General features: G+C 36.3%; 1 protein-coding gene across 4 annotated transcripts in view; it reads left to right on the top strand.

Annotated features, from left to right (window-relative positions):
- Positions 1-18,740, top strand: part of VPS13B (vacuolar protein sorting 13 homolog B) — a 430,899-nt gene that overhangs the window by 30,255 nt on the left and 381,904 nt on the right. For 3 of the 4 annotated variants that reach the window (XM_066178010.1, XM_066178000.1, XM_066177992.1), the window contains exon 4: positions 16,548-16,671. In XM_066178010.1, the coding sequence (XP_066034107.1) occupies positions 16,548-16,671 (124 nt within the window). Of the gene's footprint in view, positions 1-53; positions 137-16,547; positions 16,672-18,740 lie in introns of those variants that run through there. The other variant, XM_066178015.1, reaches the window with a different exon arrangement.

Raw genomic sequence — 18,740 nt, 5'->3', positions numbered from 1 at the left:
GCTCTGACATAGCTTTGTCATCTACTTACAATGTCTCGTGGTTCTCTTACATCCAGTTGTTCCTGGTGTTTCTGAGGTGCATGCTGGCAACTGGTTTCTGAACATTGTGCTGTGGGATATAAAGATGGTTTAAAAGGTACTCATCTAAATTACTGTACATTAGTATGGGGAGAAACCTGTTTCCAATAAATTTTATGGGTCTTGCAGTATTTAATACATATCTAGAAATAGCTATGTATATAATTGTCTTTATATGATCAAAACATATTATTGGACGTACTTTTACATTCAGGTGCCAAATTAAAATTTACTGTCAAATGTGAGTGAGGTTGGTTTTTTTTTTTTTTTTCCGTTTAATAATGCTGGAACTAAGATCTACCACTCAGTACAGTTCCACTTAGTATTTTGTAGCTGATTGAAGTATTGCTGCAAGATGTTAATGGGAATTTTCTTATGCTCCTTGGTTTGGCTGTTGTTCAGAGACCAGTTTTCATAACTTCATCCAAACTATTTCAGTAAACTTACATATCATTTGTATCATGAGTCACTTGGTAATTTCTGATCTCTTTAAAATTTTACAGAGGCAACCACACATTTGAGTTTTACATAGCAGAAGAGATATATCAGAGAATATGGGCAATGTCTACTGCTTTTTTTTTCTTTCTTAGATTAAGCCAAGGGATTTGCCATGCTATGGCTTGCACTCTTTGAAGGCTATATTTCTTTTTTTTTTTTGTATTAAAGGTGCTGTTTTTAAAAAGTAGTTTGCTTTTTGTTTCTACTATTTTGCTTTCATTTTCCTTTGTATTTTGCCATCCTAGTGGTATCTCACTTATATTTCAGATCATCTGCTAGTTTTGCCACTGGGTTTTTTTGGCACTGTTCAGTAGTCAATATTGGGATAAATTATTGAAAAAGCTTCCTACCATCCTGGATGAATAGGATTTTAACACCAACAGGAACTTTTGGATCATCTAATTTAATTTTCTTACAAGAAGGTGTCTATAAATTGAACAAATTTTCCCTGATCTTTAGGGTTACCTAAGTCATGTTTCTTCTGTGGGCTAAAATATAGCACCCAAAAAATTAAATAATGGTACCTATAGAAGCATTTCTTCGGTAGACTTATAAGCATTTTTTTTAAACTTGTTCAGGATGGTTGTGGGCTAAGCAGCCCTAGAGTACTGAACATCTCCTTGCATACTTGGAAGCATAAGAGGAAACTTCCTCATGTTGATTTTATGGTTCTCTTTGATGTATATACTGCCACAGTGCTGGTGATCTGGGCTAATGGCACTTGCAGCAGGGGGACAACATGAGACTATAATGTGGAAGGCAAAAATAGTGTACTTCCCACTTTTCCCTCCTGTCATTAGGGAAGGGAGGAAGATTTTGTGTTCTGAACTTAGCACAGAGGTTGGAGCACCTTAATTTGACAATTTTAACAGCAGTAAAGCTAGGAAAGGACTCAACTGGACTAGTGCTCTGTGGCTGGTATCTACTTTGAGATATTAGATGAGTTATATATTGTTTGGTTATATGAATATGGGTAGCTAGGCGGACTTAGCATAACGGAGTGTATTAAACCAAGTGTAATATTTGCCTAAGAGTAGTGAGGGACAGAATAAAGGGGGTGGAGACCAGAAAAGAAGTGATAATTATGCTGGTGCTGCTCAAATTCTCTGGGATGTGACGTGCACCATCTATTTCTGCGTATTTCTTTCCTTGGCACTATGTGGAACTTGCCCAATTTTTACACACAGAAAGCAGTTCCTGGAGTTTTTGTTTAATTAAACAGAAAAAACCCACTCCTTTTCAGTGCTTTATCTTTCTTCCCTGCAGTTTTGTCTTCCATGCTGCTGATGCAGCAGTCAGCAAAAATGACTTTTGGAGGCCCTCAATTTTTGGGACTTTTGAAGTTGAATTAAGAGGTGGTTAAAATATTTTTGTGAGGATTTATTCTTGTCCAGAAAACTTAAAATGTGCAGGTGTTCTGTGTAAGAGAAATGTTCCCCTCATCTTAGGTCATTTTCCCTTTGGGAGAGAACCCCAAGCTACTGCCAAGATTTACTCTCTGTGGTTGCTTTCTGCAGCTGTAAATCAGAATTGATAAGCAAAGAGTGATAAGGTACAGAACATTGAAACTTGGTGATTCCCAGTCTTTTCTATGTGTCTGCTTTAGCCCTTAGGATATTTTCTGATTTTAGGAATGTGCAAATAATGAAAATGGTTGTTGTAAGTATCTTGATGTGACCCCTTAAAAATTAGTGCTGTGCTCTTTATTTCAACATACCAATCAGAGGTGCTCCAAGTGTTGTTATCAGTGATCTGCATTGATCAAAACTCTCTGAAAGTGAACAGCTACTCTCTGTGTTCATCTTTAGCACCTAATTGCAGTGCAAAACTTTTATTCTAGAAAAAAAAACCACTTGGCCTATCGTGGAGGAACTAAGAAATGCCTTTAGTCTTCTGCTGTGTCACATCATGCCTGTTTGGAGAGATTCTGTGTTTGGAGCATGAGAAGTCGTCAGTCTGATACAAGAAGAATGTGTTATTGAAAACCCAAATATATTTCTGTTCCGATTGACCTAAAATGATGTAATGGTGAAGATGGCTTGCATTGTAAAAGAAAAATCTAAGTTCTACTTGGTTTTCTAAATCACGCAATTCTTACTTAATAAATGTGCTTTTTTTAATTGTATGCTTTTAGCACTTGTTTACTAGACCAAAAAAACTCTCAAAATGTCTATATAGTTTAAAAACCCAATCAGGCAGGAAAATGTTTCATGTTGAAGTGTAATTTTGAATGGAGGGAAAAAACAACCCAGGTAAAGATCTTTAATTTACAGGTTTAATTATGAAAAGTTGTGGATGTTGGTTGCAGCAGTAACAGGCAAAACTTTTCTCCCTGACCTAAAACATATAACATGCAAAATATTGATTAAATATGAAGTTTTTTCTCTAGCTGAGTAGAACACTGAATACCAGGGACAGATATAACTTATTTAATACTTCTCACCAAAAACATTCATACAGTATTTTGTGAAGTCAATTACGGGAAACACAGATTACTTGTGAAAAATGTGCTGTCTTTGGGATCTCTGTGTTTCTTCTCTTAAATCTACTTTGCATACTGGATCTAGGGGAAAAACTGTAGTATGAATTTTGTTCATGGACGTAGTTATGGGATATTCTGTTCATGGAAGAAATTGCAAAACAGTGTCTTAATAGATAATGATATTAGATGTCTGATACTTTAAGCAAAATGTTATAAATATGTATGTATACATGCAGAAACTCGTATGTAACTCTATGTTGGTTTAGCTATAAGCGTATCTACATATACTGTGTGTAAATTAATCTCTTATTAATATACTCCACTGATGAGCATTGCCAAAATACCTTAATGAAATAATCTTTTTTTTGAAAGTAATTAAGGACTTTAATATAGTACATTTCAAAATAGGAGCAGAGAGTTAATGATAGGCAAGTGTGCACATAATGTGGTGATAATTCAGCCACAAAAGAAGAGCAGAAGTGGAAATATCCTTGGGTTTTATGTGACATATTAAGTTTTAGTTGGAGAACACACTTTGGTATCTGCATCTGTATATCTGTATGAAGTACTCATAACTTAAAATTTGTAGATAACTTTGGCTTTGACATTTATAGCAAAAAGATTTATAAGGAGTTGAATGATAGTAGTGTGACTAGGGTTTTTTTATATGTCATCTAGAGTTTTTATGAAAATTGTAAAATTATACATATATTTGATAACTTTAAAATACCTTGTATTATAATTTGGGGTGAACCTTTGGCATCATAATATAATTACTCTTTTTCCTTCATCTGTGTTGTTACTAATTTATTTTTCAAAGAGCTGCTGGACAGTTGTCTATCTCCAGTATTGCATCTCCTTTTTTTTTTTAGCCACATTGAAATTGCAACTCTTAAATTTTATTTTATATTAATTTTTATGTATTTTTTCTACTTAAACTATATTTTTTCATTCTAATGCTTGCTGGAGTATGGAACAGCTTTAAAAAAGAATACCTGTGGATAAAAAACCCTACTTTTTTGTCATTTGGTACAAATATTGACCCTCATGTAATTGTGCCCGTGTGCTTCCACAGGGGAAGCAGGATTAGGAGGAAATTCAAACTGCCACGTGGTGTTTCCAGAAACACAGAAAGTCACAATGTAGGGAGCACAGTCAGTGTATTTAAAAACATGAATATTTAGAAATCCTTGTGTGACTGTGTTAAGACTCGTATCAGTGAGATGCACTGCCATAATCATGTCCTGTGGTAACTTCCTTTATATGCAGTATATTGTTTCTTTGACACCTTTTATTACTGCTTACCATATGATTTTGAGACTCACACACACAAAAAGGACTACTTAGGCACTCGATGCTTCAGTATTTGTTCAGTGTGAAGTGGAGGTTTGTGGTTCTTTGCATCCTGCGTTCTTTGCCAGGAAATTTGGAAATAAAAATGTGCAGGCCTGTTAACTGCATGAAAGCTAGATGCATTTTTTTCTTATAAAGTATAGAACAAATACTTAATCTCTTTGTTCAATGAATCACGAACTTGTGTTCTTCCCACAACAGTAAGTCTTGAGAATTGGCCATGCTTATACGACAAGATTTCAGAATAAAGCATGACTTAAAGTGATGTGTTTTAGAGCTTTGCATTTCGTGAGCACTTTAGAAATCTGTATGTGTCAATACTTTCTGTCGAACAAAGATAGTTTTTAAAAGGCTATTTGGATAGTTATTTTAATGGTATGTAAGATAGGTTTAGAAGTGATAGTTGCAGCTTCCAACTTTGTTCGGTTTATTCTGTGAGATACGGGGTAAAGATTCGGTCTGCTGGCTGTTTGAGGGAGAAGGAAGAGAATAGTGAGGAGACTTGCCTAGATAGAATAAATTGAGGGTGTCTGTCTATGTCTGGTGGATTGAGGAGTGAAAGGACCATGGTCTGTGCCACAGGAGGGTGCTAAAGCATGAATGTGATCCCTAGGTGATTGCCATAGGTGAACAATCCTCCATTGTCCTTGTCCTTAAATTATTGGTATTATCTAAAGTTTACAGAAAGACTTACTTATTCAGTGAGGGATTTGTCTTCTGACTAATGAAATTATTTGTTGCTCTTCAGGACTGCAGATAAAAAGTGTCGGTCAAGAGAAGCTCTCTTCCACTTTGACATGAATGCAGTTGCATTTACGTGAATTCATTGTATTTTGAATAGTACACCTTTGGTTAGTTTTTGAAGGTCCTACAACTATCTACCACTGTAACCAGTATATACCATGTAAAATAAGTGTTAGTGAAACGTGAATGAGTTGATGATGTAACGCTATGTTACGTGTGATTACTTTTGTCAAACTTAAATTTATAAAACAGATCTCACAATGTAAACTAATAGATAAAATCACAGAGAACTAATGATCCAAGAGAATATTTCTGTGAGTTTAATTTCTTTTTTAACTTTTTATTTCTTGGCTGATGTTATTCAGTAGTTTTGTTACAGATGTTGTTCCATGTTTTGATTTGAAACAAGATACAGTATTTTCTTCTTCCTCACTAAATGCTCCCTGAGCTTTCCTTCTTGGCATTTAGTGAGATTAGAGGATATTTCCAAGCTTTTTTTACTTTCCCACATACATATTTTTTTCCCCCAAGTTGTTTTCAGTCCTATTTCTCCATCCTGTTGTCCAGTTTTTAATTTCTTCCTGTTGCACGTGGCTGGAGTTGCAGTTGAGCACAAACAGTAACAGTCCTGTCTCCCTAACTCCTTTCAGAATGTTTGTTTTGTTCTCTTGGGCACTCAACTTCATTTCTTTCTGACACTCACTTTCCTACCTCATTTTAAATGTGTCCTTACTCTTTCATTGCTACTTTGATCAAGGATAAAAAATACTTTCCATTCAAAATAATTGGCACAGATTTGGAACAAGGTGGGTTTTTTTTTAATTTGATGTTAAAAGTCATCCCTTTAGTTAGTATTAAGAAAGGTATATTTGAATTCTGAGTGTTCAAAATTCTGTAAGGAAGTGACATGATGATGGTGTTCACTGGAAAGAATAACAAATGTTGAATCCTGGGATAGAGTCCATGCTGGCTGAGAGGAGGCACACTGTATTTTAAATTAACCACTGTGATAAAAAAAATTACTTGTTATGTTAAAATATATAGACATCTTTTGTAAAACTTTGCAACATTTACAGTGTAGTGCCGACAGCTGCACTTGACTTAATCTATAGCATTCTGGGGGTTTGGTGTGATAGACTGCTGGCTGTTTTAGAAGATAAATTACTGTTTATTTAGGTTTAAGTTAATGTTTCAAAAGCTCTTCTTACTTAGAGCAGAGCATTATAAATAGCAATAAGTTCTCTGAAATGCTCTACACATCACAGACTGACAATTGCAAAAGAAAAGACTGATTATAAGTAGAAAACCTGTAACTGCGTGTTTTGAGTAAGTTGCTCTTATGTTTACTTTTTAACATTGATTAACTAGGAAGTTTTTGTAGCCATTCAGCTGGCTTTGTAATTTAGTCCAATAGTTTTAAATGATGTTATTTGAATGAGATGTAATTGATAAATTACATTTGGTGAAAATCTGTTCTTTTCCATCATTGTGTTTGAAGTTTAGCTTAAAAGGAAAGAATAAAAATAAAGTACACATTTGCCAGTGAGTTTTTAGAAATATAGCAGAGCTATTAATGTGTACTTGAAAGTTTAATTTTGGGAAGTTATAGGAAGTTTTGCTTGAGACAACTAAATAATGAAGCTCTCAACTAGGCTTCTGTGTTTAGAATTCGATCAGCTGGAAAGTAGGAAAACTGTGTAAGTTAAGAGAAATTACGTTTCAAACAGATGTATGGAAGTATCTAAAGTTTGATGTACAGTTACACTCAGTAGATTTTAATTTCTTAAAGCTGTTTGAATATTCATACATAACAATTATACAATTACATAGTGTTACATGTATGTTGTGGAATGTATGAGAAACATACATGGGAAGAACTGTTGAAATAAGTTAGAAAATGAAGTTTTGTCTTAAAACATAGCACAAAAAAGCCATTACCATAATTTTTGTAAAGATTGTGCTTAGTTTTTTAGAAGGAGAAGAATTTTTTATTACTGTTGTGTTGGTGTTGCAGTTTCCTTCTGTAGATTTTATTATATGCTGAGATCTCACTTTTCTTCACTGAAATGCCCATACTTCTGAATTTGCAGAATGCAGTGAAAGCTGCAGCGTTTTAGTCCTCCTGTGCCTGTAGCTGAGAAATCTTTCTACAGCAACCTTCCTGTACTGGCAAAAATGTCCTGAAGAGTACTACCTTGGGAAAATGTCCCTGTTGTGAGTTCTGTGAAGAATGGCCACAAGCACAAATTTGGCTTGGACCTATCTTGGACAGTAACTGAGGACGAAAGGACTGCTAGGCTGAAGTCTGACTCAAATGCTTTTCAGTTGCATTGGGTTTTAAGACTGAAATCTTAAGGAAACCAGATGTGCATGGCTTTGTCATTCAGTCTTCTCTGCTGCTTTTTTTGCACTGGCCCATGAAATCTTGAACCTACTGACTAGTTTCAAAGAATTTTAATGGAGAATTAGTCACTGTAAGCATAACCTAAACACATGAGAAAATCAATAGCAGCTGGAGGGACCCTAGTGGGTATACTCTTCCTTCTGACATTGGCATGTATAATTCATTGCCATTTCATTACCTCTTTGCTCTCTTTCCATCCCCAGGACTAGCCAAACGATGCTCAGCACTGCAAAGAGCTGGCTTGGATAGCAAGTTCTCCAGGCAAAGCTTTGTGCCTCAGGCCTTTCACTGTTATATATCAGAGGTTTATTGTGATGATGGAAATTTGAGAGCTGAGGATTACTCAATTTGCTGGGACCCCGCTGTAGGTCTGCTGTTCGGTAGTGTTTGGGATTAGGAGAAAATTTGGTCTGGACAGTATTCTACCTTTCTCTGGAGGAAGTGGGTGGCAAGGTTATTTAGTAATAAAAATGATTACTACATCCTTGGCAGGTGCTTGTTGGAGAGAATTCTTGCACATGGGGTCTGGCTTTCTAATAAAATCCAGTAAGAAATGTGTTAGGGGAAGTACCCTCTAAAGAAAGTGTGAAACAGAGCTGAACTACAACCCACCAGAACTGTGCAGGGAAACAAATACCATCAATCATCTACCACCACAAAGGAAAGTGATGTCTTGGTGAGGTCTGGGGCCAGTTGAAATAGTGCTGGAGACCAGTGTTAGCCCTCTGGCAGGTGGAAGGGAGTATGAGAGAGTGGCCTGAATGGATCAAACTTTTGCTAATGGTTCCCAGGTGTTGTTTAATGAATCAGTGATGTTGCTGAGCCATGCTTAAATAGTATTTTGATGTTGTGATGAACACTGCAGGAACAGACTTTATAAATGCTGGAGAAGTACTTCTCAACTGTTCCAAATATTTCAGGGTACCTGCGACAAGGATGAGAGTATGTCCAGTCTTTGGTACAGTGTCTTCCAAAACAGCGTACACAAAAATGTAAGCAGGTGGCGTGAGAAAAATATCTGTTCGTTGTACTGCTGCACAGTTCAATAGCCTGACCTGGAAGAGGGTGAGATGCTCCTCTCTCAGGCCCCAAATTGTGTTAGGCTGGATGACAGTGTAACAGTCAGACTTGTCTGGAGTTTTCATGTATGGAAATAAATTGTATAAACTTGAAACATATATCCTATTTTGTTCTGACTTAATTTTCAAGAGATTTTTGAAATAGGTATCTGTTCTTTTATCACTCTTAATTTTATTATATTTGCTTGTTTCTGAACACAAGTTGGAAAAGAGAACAGAAATGCAGGCCACTTCTCTCTTCGATTAGGTTTCAGTCTGTTCTCCTAAGCATATTTAGTGTTACTCTTTTCTCCCAGTCCATCAGGGTTAAACTGTCTCAGTCACTCTTCTTTCTCCTTTTCAGTCACAGAGAATATATGGGCCAGAATGACCCATTTCAGCCCACATTACCAGTTTTTCTGAAGGTGCTCACCTTTCTGCTATGACTTTTCCTCTTGACTTTTCCTTTCAGTCAACCTGGTGTGAGTTACTGAGTTAGAGTTCCGTGCACTGTGACTTTTGTGGAACAGACATTCCCGAACTGACTTTTTCTATCTCTTCCATCTTTGCTTCTACAGTGATGCCAAATGTTGAGTATAGCTGCCAGTTGCTACTGTAATTTTTTTTTTTTGTTAATTTGAGAGCTCTAGTCGTGGGTCAGACTTCACTTTGTTTGATATTAAAGGCAGAATAATGTTACAGAATTAACACCACCCCACCCATATTCCCCCAAACAAAGCACTGCACAAACTCATGTAACACGAGAGAATGAAATCTTGAAAAAGCTTGTCCTAGGAGAAATTGCAGGAAAGTAATTTTGAAATGTTTATTTCTATTAAAAAGCACTTACATCATGGTAGGTGGCCTCATAATTTTTAAAACTACAGTAAATGTATCCGAAACTTTACTAGATGATCAGTTAACAGTTTATAATATAACTTTCTTTACACAATAGAAAGAAGATATTTGTACAACTCCCATCAAAAAGAACTTGCAAAGTCATTTTATTTGTTACTCTGTCTTGAGTGTTGAGAAACTGGGGTATATTTCTGAGAACCACTTAGTGAGAACAGCGTGTTCTATTTATCTTTGGCTGTATGACCGTATCACCATAGGCTTTCAGGCGCTTGACAGCTCCTTTTCTTGTAAACAAAGGAATGTTCCTTTCAAATACCCTGGATAATCAGCTAATCAAAACAGTAGCCACATCACAGGGAGATGATGTTATCCAGAAATCAAGAGAAAGATGGCACATGTTTTTTGGTATCAGTGCAACAGATTCCTTACAAAGCTTCCTGGCTTACCTTTGGGGCTGTGGTGGCAGCTTTTTAGCCTGTCCGCAGCATTTGTGTGAATTTTTAACTTGTACCTCTATTTTGGAGCACACTGTGCTGTGCTAACATGGAACTAACACAACAAGGCTTATGCTAACACTAGCAGGTGGATGTAACACCCTCAGCTAATGCAGGTATCTTAAATGTGCCTTGTAGGTCATCACTGCTGGTTGTTTCTGTTAATTTAACATTAGCCAAAATCATATGCAACAAGAGGTACATAGAGGCTGACACCTTGTTTAAATTGTTTCTTGATTGCCCCAGATTGTCTGTTCTGCTTAACCAGACTTAAACTTTGTTTATTTGCCCCACTCCCTGCATCTCTGCCTCAAATTCCTTGGTATTTCTCCTTCATAGTCTGGGACATGATATTAAGAGTTGATTTTTGACATATTTCTACATGAAATAGTACTGAAAAACACTCTGGTAGAAAAAAAAGACTTTCCGGCATGTTCTTGTCTGCCATAAAGACAGCTCAGTCTCTGAGTACTCCCTCTGAGGTATGTGATTTGAAAAGATTTAAAATTGAGTTTTGTTACAGTGAAAAAAGAAAATGGGCAGTCTCAAATAGTCTTTTAAAAGTACTAGAGGTATATGTATAGAACCTATAATTTCTATATGTAATACAGAATTCCTTAATTGTTCTGCAAAATTGGAACACAGCCTGATTTGGCTAAATTATCTTCAATGTTTTACACTGTCATAGTTTTTAAATATACCTATATTTACATAATCCTAAAGTAAATGTGTGTTAGACTTAAATCACACCTTGCAAATGTCATATATGGGTCACTGGATTTTCACTCTTTCAGTATTATGCTTCTAGTTTGCTGCTGATCAAAAAAAAAATGAAAATAATTTTTGTACTAATTTCTTAGCAGTGCTTAACTTGTGTTAGCCAGCAGAAATGTTGTTGTGAGGTTAGAAGTGCAGTATGAATCTGTTTATGTGTAATGCATATTAGCAATTGTATAGCAGTGGACAAGAACCAGATGTCCTTTTGAAAGCAAGATCTTGATGGTGCTTACCATTTTAGTGAAACTTGTGTATTTTAAAGATAATATTGTTAAAAAATTGTATTACTTTTTGTTTCATTTTCACATGCAGAGGAATCATAGTGCAATTTGAAATGGTTTCTGGTGATGATCTAGTCCAACTTCATGCTCAAAGCAAGTCTAATTAGAATGGGTTGCTGCAGGGCTTGGCCAGCAAAGTGCTGAATAACTCTGAGGACTGAGACTCTACCACCTCTCTGGGCAGCCAGTTCAATACTTGATCACCCTCCAAATGATGAAAAAGAGTGTGCCCTGCTTGGAATTGCGCAGTTCAGATTTGTGCCATGAAAAGATGAGTGGCAACAGACACAGTCTGGCTCCTACTTCTCCATACCCTCCCAGTATGTGGCTGTAGGCAGCAGTAAGGATCATCCTTCTTCAGGCTGGACAACCCTAATTTATCTCAATCTCCCCTGAGAGAGAGTGCAGGAGGTTCCTCCTGCGCCCTAACCACCATGGTGGTCCTCTCTAGATCTGCTTCTGGAGTGTCTTGGAGAGCCCTCAGCTGGGTGCAGTATTCCATACAGTGTCTCACAGGGAGGTAAGGGACGAGAGTAATTGTGCCCGTGGCTCCATCCTTGCTAATACAGCCCAGTCCAGCCCAGTTGGCCTTTGCAGCAAGGACAGGCTGCTGACTTGGGCAGTTTGCTGCCCCTGGGACCCTTGGATTGGCTTCTGAAAAGCTGCTCTCGAGCGGTTTGGCTGTTGGTCTGCAGTTCCAGAGTATCTTTATCCTGGGTACTCCAGCACTCAGCGTTTACATCTGGATCTCGCTGAGTTCCTGACAGCCCATTCCTTCACCCCCTCAAGGATCCTATCAGTAACAGCCCTTTCCACCAGAGCATCGGTTCCTTTCCCTGGGTTGGTACGGTCCACAGTTTTGATGAGCGCACAGTCTTATCCCAGTGCAATCTCTTATCCCATCTTCAGGTCTTTAGCATGTATGTTAAAACACCATGCACTTGGTACTGATCCCTGAAGGATGCCTCAAGTAACCAGTCATCAGCTGGACTTTCCACCCTGATCACAATCCTTGAGCTCAGTGGCCCAGCCACTTTTTCACTGAACTCCCAATGTCCAGTTGGTATCTCACCAGTCTGTGGATGAGGAGACTGCCCATGTGAGGAGACTGTCAAAGGCCTTGCTAAAATGGACACATCCTGAATGTTGCTTCTAGTCTTTGCCACAGGCAGCCAACTACTCGGCCACATGAGCACGATCCACTAGTGGGAAATAAGTTCCACTCTCCCAGTTCTTGCATCTTGCCATTTAAAATACGTTTTACAGAAGTATGAGTAGATACCTTCTAATGACTTGGATATTAAGCTTATTGTTTTAGAAATGATAAAAGGATGAGAAAAAGCAAATTTTATAGAGGAAAATGAAAAAAATGGGGATGGAGAACTCTCTGCAAGTTTGTGTAGTAGGTAATATGAATCAGTTTGGGTTTTAAAATTTTAATTCATAATATTCATTTGTTTTAAACAGTTTCTTGGTTTTTTTGTTTCTGTAGAACCCAATTGCCTTGTCTGACTTGGTTTTATGAAAGCAGAGGGGCAGTATTTGCATAAACAGCCAAGTGATCTCCAAGAGAACATTATTTTCCAGTAAACTGTGCTTATGAAGCATTTTGGAGATCTTGCACATTGAATGGGATTTGTGTGTTTTAAAAAGAGAGCGTGTCTTTTTTAAGGAGAAAACTATTTTGAATTTGGAAAGCATAATGAACAAAAGAAAGAGTAATGAACAAAGATTATAAATTCCACTTATTAGGAAAGATTAAAATAAACCTCATCTATTATGTGTTCAGGTATTGTCAATTGTAATTTGCTCTAAACCTTGCAATAATGATTTTAAATTGCAGTAGAAAATTGACTGAGGAACTCGAATATAACTTTTTGCCTAGGTGTCTAGCATGTTACTTACTACTTGCATAGTTCTAGAACTAGCCATAATGCTTCATGAAAACATTTCATTTGACTACTGGATCTGACACATCTGTCAAAAGTGAAAAAGGAGCCTAGTTGTGCAAAATTGTATTTGTCCTATTTGCAGAACAACACCCCAAAACAGGACCTCTTGTTCAAATTAAAGTTTCCTGGGCTTTGCTTACGATACAAGCTAGTGGGAAAAGATACTTTTGTAAATGAGTTATCGTATTTAGAAATCATCTCTCGAGATAGATCATGAGTATTTTTAGTTTTCCACTGCTGTGGCTATTGTTTGGAATCACTATCATTAATGATAAAATGAATGGACATTTATCAAATCTCATACCATAACTATAGTTATTAGCACTTTTAGAATGTTAGCTCCCTTCCCACCACCATTACAATTTTGACTTCAGCTTTTAAATGTTTGTCATCTGGTGTGAGGTGGATTTATGGGAGCGTGGTAATTTTAGTGCTTTTTGGCTGGGTGTTTCTGATGACATCACTGTGATCTAGACACAATGTGTGACTCTAGTTGGTTCCAGTTTTAAATAGTTTCATAATTATGCTAGTTTTGGCAGTTTCCTTGGAACTTTCCCCATCTCTTTAATGAACATGTTTTACTTCTGGGCTTATGAGACAAGCACATGTTTGAGAAATTAATAGTGTGCTCTTAAAGTTAACATTGAGCAGAAATGTGCAGATACAGAAACTTTCTGGATATACATGTTCTTCGGAGTGTATTTTTTTTTTAAGTTTATGGCCACTATTATCTTCCATTAATTGAAGAAGACATTTGGCTTACAAAATATCAGTAACTGTTGTGACAAATTGTGTGTATGTTCATGCTCAAAAAACCCACAATCAACCCCTGCAGCTCCCAAAATTGTTTTTGATAATTGTGTATTGTAAGGAAATGAATGGATGTTATCCCAGATTAAAAAAATCAAACCAATACTCTTTTTTCAAATGTCAGTCAGGTTGAATTCTTCATAAGTGTAGGTGTACTCTGTTACTTCATATGGATTAAGTCACACAGGTGTATTTCTGACATAAATTTGTTTTGGCACCATTGTGGAACATGTACATTTTTGCTTGTGTTTAGGTCCAGCTTGCTGTAAATGATTTACAACCCTTTCCCATCACAACAGACTTGTAGCTCAGGGAAATATAAATAAACTTATTGTATATAATGTGTTTGTAGGTTGAGATTTGAGATCTTCGTTTCAAAATTAAGAATTCTCCTCCCCTTTCCTTTAAAAAACCAATGGGCCCTCAGAAGCCAAAGTGCTAGTGTTTATTCCTAGGTCTCTGAAAGTGGTAAAAGTTAAACGACTCTTACTAAGTCTTTGCTCATAATATTCAGAAATATTGCATAGATTTTGTGAAGTTTTGAGAACATGTATTGAACATAATTGTAGCAGTACGTTGATAGAAAAGTTAGACCTGAATGTAATCAGGCTTGATGGAGTTAACACTTCAGAAAAAGAACTTCCCCATTCCCTTCTTCTGCCTTCTCTTTATTTTGTAGCTGACATAAATCTTAAGAGTCAAGTGTAATGTGATCCTATCAGACCAAGCCATTAAATAGTTGCAGTGCAGCATTCTGTGCGATCCATGAGTGAGCCTGGGGAAGAAGGAAATGTGCTGATTGAGCTTGGGCTTCTCTGCAAGTTCAAGACAAATAGTTGTGTAGTGACTTACTTGAAAAAATATTTCTATGCTACTTGTGAACTAGTTTCCAAGAAAGAGTATAGCTAAAAGTTATTTCAGAATTTTTGGATTAAGAATGTACAATCTAAGTTTTCCTAGTAAACTGGAGAGGAAGGAGAGTTGAGCTCTGCTGATTACAAAATATGTGTTGTTGAAGAGGCTTCCATCATGCTGGGCTTAATGAAAGCTTGAAGCTCTTGCTTTATGTCTGTCTATTTATGCCTTAAAGAAAGAGGTGGTTTTCTAATGAAATTACTCCATAGTTAGAAGTTCAGAGAGAGTCTCCAGGAAACTTGCATTCTTCCATGAAAAGTATCAGAGTTTGTCAGACATGCGAAAACATACAAATGCTTTCTAAACAGAGCTGATTCTCAACAGCCATTACAGGATTTTTATGCACTGGAGTGAGGCTTTCTTGTATGACTAAAATAGCCAAATAACCATAAATTAAAAAAAAAAAATCCAACAGCTTGCTTTTCAGTCCTATATTAGTAACTGGAAAATCTCAAATGCTTTACGGTAACTCATCCTTCTTTTAGAAGCTATCATCTAGTCTTCTAATGTATGAATACATCTGTTTTATTCAATTGCCCCAAGTGAGTTAAAGCTTCTATCTTATATCTTATTTTTCCATGACTAAGATTATATTGCTTTTCTTTTTTTTTTTTTCCTTAGTAAAATGGGAGTTTCATTTTATCAGAGAATTTCCCTGTTTCGTTGTTCTAAGTACAGAGTGGAAGGAAAAAAATCTCTTGAGTTACTTTTGAAGTTGTAGACATGCTTTTGAAATGTATCATTGCATGTATTATTTTTTTTAATGAAAAAGAATTCCACATCAAAAAGCAAGCAATGTGAAGATTCCCTTTTGTAATTTCTCTGAGATTATTAGAAATACCAGGCAGCACATGGGAAAACACATGATCTGTCCTGTACAAAAACACAGCACAGTTTAAGCTGCTTGCTTTTGGTGTTAAGAGGACTTAAGAATATTATAATTTATACTGTGTTACTTGACATTTGTTCCCCAAAGCTTCTTTTTGTGTGATATGATCAGTGGTGTGACCCAGAAAGCATTTTTCACTTTTTCTGCAAGAGACTGTGTCTATCAAAGTAATTTGGCTTAGGTCAAAAGCTGTGTTTGCATCCTCTTTAACCTGTTCTTTTAATACATTTACAAGAATATTTGCATTACTTCTCTTGGCTTTCTTACACTTGAGCCTTGTAGTTAAACTGTCATTCTGGAATGTAATGGGAATTCTACTGGTGTATTTAAAATCCTAGATTCAGCTAATTAAGGTTTTCTTGTGTCTGCAAATCTCATCTTCAAAGGCTTATAATCACATTCTGAAATTACGAGCCATGTTTCTGCTTCTGAATTCCTTACGTTGAATGAACTATATAGAAACTCAAGAGAAGCAGGTGCCCTCAGTTCATTTATCTTTTCTGGGGTCGTGTTTTACTGTTCTAGAAGTCTGCAAAAATATTTTGCTTTATGAATCAGCTTCAATTAGCAGTATTAGGAAGGATGTGAGTCTGACATCTTGGAACCATCTGAGTTGGTTTCTTGAGTAGGCATATAAGCTCATACAGTTAGGTAGTTTCTCATACTTGTTTTGGCAGTCTACAGGGCTCTGTCTCTGAAGGAATATTTCAGCAGAAATGGAGCTAGAAGAAATAAGTTCAGTTGAAATAAATATTTAAATGACAGGTTTCTTTTTTAAACTGAAGTTAGTGAAAGTATTAATTTTATGTTGTTCAACTAGTTTTGTGTCAACTTCTGTAGTACAGGATTGAATTGATGGAAAAACAGTAACAGAAATTAGAGAACCTTTACCAAGTTCTCCCCACATTTATTTTCTTTCTGTTTGGTTGACTTCATTGCTTTCTTTTCCTCTAGCAGGAAGACCACGAAAGTTGTGGTTCCAGTTCAACAAACCGCAGCACCACAGAAAGCATGAAATCAGCAGTAAAATCACGACGAGTGCAGCAGTCTGCTTCTCCTGACCCTGATTTACCTCCAGGTAATCCAAGATTTCAGAAACTGGTTAGGTATTTTTCTCTAACTCAAATACAGAATTTTACTCAGATGGCCACAGTGTTTAAGTTAGATTGTTATGTTTTTGTCTACCTACAAATCACAAAGGCTAATGAAATATCTGTATGTTAGAAAATAGAACCAAATAACAATAAAATGTAGTTTAATGCTGATAACCTTTATTTCCATTTCATCAATTTATTAAATTCACATAACTCATCTATAGTTCAAGGTAACATCATAAATCATAGAATAACTTGGGTTGGAAGGCACCTTAAAAATCATCTAGCTCCAACTGCCAGCTATGGGGGGTCACACCTTTCAGCCAGCCAGGTTGCTCAAAGCTGTGTCCATTCTGGCCTTGAACAAAACTTCTCTGGGCAACCTGTTCCAGTGCTTCAAAATAAAGATTTTCTTTCTGTTATCTAATCTAAACCTGCCATCTTTCAGTTTAAAACCATTATCCCGTGTCCAGTCTGTACATGCCCTTGTGAAAAGTCCGTCTTCAGCTTTCTTGTAGATTCCTTTTAGGTACTGGAATGATGCTATAAGGTTTTTCTGGAGATTTCTCTTTCTCAGGCTAAAAAACTCAAACTCTCTCATATTTTAGTAATTTTTTTAATTGAGCCCTGTATCTACCGGTGGAGATTTGCACTTTTTTTTTTTTTTTTTTTTTTTTTTCCCCCTGGATATGGAATTTGAATGTATATGTGGAATTTGGATGCTGAACTTAGAGATATTTTATGATATTGAAATGCTTAAGGAACTATGTATCTGATTACTATTGTCTCTGATTTTGGATATGAGGTGTTTCATGCAGAAAAGTAAAATTGACAAGTACTGGAATGAATTGCAGTTTTCCTTCTTGGATCATGTAATTTTAGAGATATGTTAAAAATATGGTAGTTTTGTGTGAGGCTTTCTTGCTGTCTTTTGTTAACAGAAACTATACTTGAATCAAAAGACAAAATTGACTTTTAGTGTGTGTAATACGATGTGCTAAAATGTTATCATTTTGCTTTGAAATGATTACTTGAGGAGCCAGGGCTGGAGTGTCTCTTAGAATGTAGCAATCCAATAAACTCCAGGGGCTTGGAATTGTGGGAAACCGTGTCCTACCATGGACAGCGCTTCAGCTGTGGCAGCTCTGTGGAATTTGGTTCTTTGGTTGGGTCACATCTGCAAATAAAAAAAGTCAAAGGCTACCCAAAAATTGGATTTTTGTAAGTTATCTTCCTGTGGCGAAGTTGTATCAATACAGTTGTATTAATAGTTGTAAATGATGAAGTTGTAAATACAGGTGGCTTTGGTTTTGTTTTTGAGTGGACAAATATCACTGTTTAGTATAGAGGTCCTATGTGGTAAAATGTCCTAAGATTTAATTTGCACATCCTGAATTTTAGTAGGATGTGGAGTCGTCTGCTTAGTGTGGGGGGTTTTTTTTTGGTTTTTTTTTTTGTTTTTTTTTTTTTTTTTTTTTTCAGTCCTTGGAGGATGCGTGTATCATATTTGTGCTGTATTTAAAAAAAAAAGATTTATTTGTCCTTTTGTTTTAGGGTCCTTTGTTTTCCAGAGGCAAAGTTTAGCTAAAAGTGTAACTTTGGTAACAATAGTGTCCTGCTAAACATAAGTTGTTTAGATGTGTCTTCTCTGATGATATCAGTTCTGTGACTATACAGATAGAAAATTTTTGGAGTGTTGGATTTCAAATTGCATTTGTACCACTTAATGCACAGTGCAGCCTCCTGGGTTCTAGATAATTTGAAAAAAACATACTTGTGGACTTTTTGTTGCACCTCAGGAAAAAAAACAGCCCTGTGGATTTTCTGGTGGTTTTATTCGTTTACCATAGAAAACCTTTCTTTCAGTGGCAAAGGTGCTTATAGTGTTGTTCTTAGAAATCACAGGAGTACAAGTAACTTTTACCTGCTTTTTCCCACTTGTATTTAAAACAAAACCCTTTTGAAAAAAAAAACCAACCCCCAAAAAACTAACCAACTCTTTATTATACATGAATGTTCTACGTATAATATATATGTGATATATATATATATG

This window comes from Chamaea fasciata, unplaced genomic scaffold (genome assembly GCF_029207755.1).
Source record: "Chamaea fasciata isolate MVZ Bird 193981 ecotype frontalis unplaced genomic scaffold, bChaFas1.0.hap1 SCAF_1, whole genome shotgun sequence".
Classification (NCBI taxonomy): domain Eukaryota; kingdom Metazoa; phylum Chordata; class Aves; order Passeriformes; family Sylviidae; genus Chamaea; species Chamaea fasciata.
The sequence above is the reverse complement of the archived record's forward strand: the minus strand, read 5'-3'. Positions and strand labels throughout refer to the sequence as shown.